General features: G+C 46.7%; 1 protein-coding gene across 1 annotated transcript; it reads left to right on the forward strand.

Moving 5' to 3' along the window:
* The first annotated feature begins 610 nt into the window (after positions 1 to 610).
* Positions 611 to 1,258, forward strand: LOC143620472 (uncharacterized). The gene has a single exon (XM_077092167.1). It carries the CDS (start codon positions 611 to 613, stop codon positions 1,256 to 1,258), a length of 648 nt encoding a protein of 215 aa, XP_076948282.1.
* Positions 1,259 to 1,912: the final 654 nt, after the last annotated feature.

The following is a 1,912-nucleotide window of genomic DNA, read 5'->3' on the forward strand; positions in this document are numbered from 1 at the left end:
GGTTCCTCTCGAATCATGCAGTCAAATCTTATCCTTTTGTGTCCACCTTACGGAATTGCCTGAAAAAGGCGCATTTCAAATGGACACCAGAAGCAAAACAAGCCTTCCTCGAAGTAAAAAAGTGTCTCATGGAGCTCCCAACATTAACTGCACCTCAGGACGGAGAACCTCTCACGTTATACCTATCCGCATCTGACATTGCGATAGGGGCAGTTCTCCTAACAGACAGGAAGACAATACAAACGCCGATATATTATGTCAGCAGAACCTTGGCGGACGCCGAAACCAGGTACTCAATGTTGGAAAAACTGGTTCTCGCACTAGTATATGTGGCAAGAAGGTTGAAGCGTTACTTCCAAGGCCATCCAGTCATCGTGCTAACAGACTACAAGTTAAAAAGCGTGTTGGCAAAACCCAAATTATCTAGGAGATTGGCCAAGTGGGCAATCAAACTGGGGAACACTCTATAGAGTACAAACCCAGACCCGCGATAAAGGGGCAAGTCTTAGCAGATTTTCTAACAGAGATACCAAATGACAACGTCCAAGAATGCTTGTATGAGCAACAACCCCCAACCCCAACTGATGAGAGTAAAAAATGGATCTTATTTATGGATGGAGCATCCAGCGGGGAAGCCTCAGGCGCGGGCTTAATATTAATTAACCCAGATGGCCAAGAGTTCACATATGCCATCAAGATGAACTTCAAAAGTACAAATAATGAAGCAGAATACGAAGCTTTCCTGGCCGGTCTACGGATCGCAAAAAAGTTGGGTGTCAAATTCTTGGAAGCCCGGGTTGATTCAATGCTTATAGCAAGTCAAGTTTCAGGGACTTACGAGGAAAAAAACGACACAATGGCCTCATATCTGTCTCAAGCAAAAGACCTCATGCAACATTTCACTTCTTGCAAAGTTGTGCACATAAAGAGAAGTGAAAATCGACCCGCGGATGCCCTGAGCAAGCTAGCATCCACAAGTTTTGACCACATGGGGAGAGACGTTAGAATCAAAGTTTTAAACGCTCCTTCCGTCCCTCAGCACCAAGTTCTGGTCATCCAGACCGGAACGAGTTCCTGCATGGAACCCATCATGAGCTACTTGTCTTCTGGTACTCTCCCGGAAGATAAGGCGGAAGCACGGAAGATCCGTCATAAGGCATTATGGTATCAAGTGCACGATGGGATTCTATTCCGAAAGTCATTCCTTGTCCCGTTGCTTAGGTGCGTAGACGCGGAAGAATCCAACTACGTAATCTGAGAAATCCATGAAGGCATCTACGGTCTGCACACGGGCCCAACGATGGTTTTCGCCAAAATAATGAACTCCGGATATTACTTGCCAGGAATGCACTTGGCTGTAGTCAAAGAAATCCAGAAGTGCGATGCTTGTCAGAGGCAGGCACCCCAAACCAAGACCGCAGAACAACCTGGTACCGGTAACTTCAGCATGGTCTTTCCAAAAGTGGCCCATTGATATCATGGTACCATTCCCAGAAGCACCAGGGCGGGTGAAATTCCTGCTCGTGGCAATCGACTACTTCACAAAGTGGGTGGAAGCCAAACCACTAGCCCACGTCACGACAGCAAATGTCAAAAAGTTCCTCTGGGAATACATTATCTGTCGTTTTGTCCTTCCCCAGACGATAGTCAGTGACAACGGCACTCAATTCGCTGAAAAAAACCTTCAGGAATGGTTATCGGAGCTACACATTAATCAGATGTTCACCTCGGTAGCTCACCCGCAAGCCAATGGGCAAGTGGAATAAGCAAATAGGAGCATCAAGGAAGGCATCAAAGCACGGTTGAGAACCAAACAAACGGGATGGGTAAATGAATTGCCTCATGTCCGATGGGCACATTGAACCAGTAACTCGGAAACCCCATTCAGCCTGACATACGGCACGGAAGCAAT

This window comes from Bidens hawaiensis, unplaced genomic scaffold (assembly GCF_021521415.1).
Source record: "Bidens hawaiensis isolate Kalapana, Puna unplaced genomic scaffold, B.hawaiensis_p1.1 tig00002572_1, whole genome shotgun sequence".
NCBI lineage: Eukaryota > Viridiplantae > Streptophyta > Magnoliopsida > Asterales > Asteraceae > Bidens > Bidens hawaiensis.

What these genes read in the sequence shown, in the direction of transcription:
- LOC143620472 (XM_077092167.1), top strand. Translation starts at nt 611, where the DNA reads ATGGATGGAGCATCCAGCGGGGAAGCCTCAGGCGCGGGCTTAATATTA.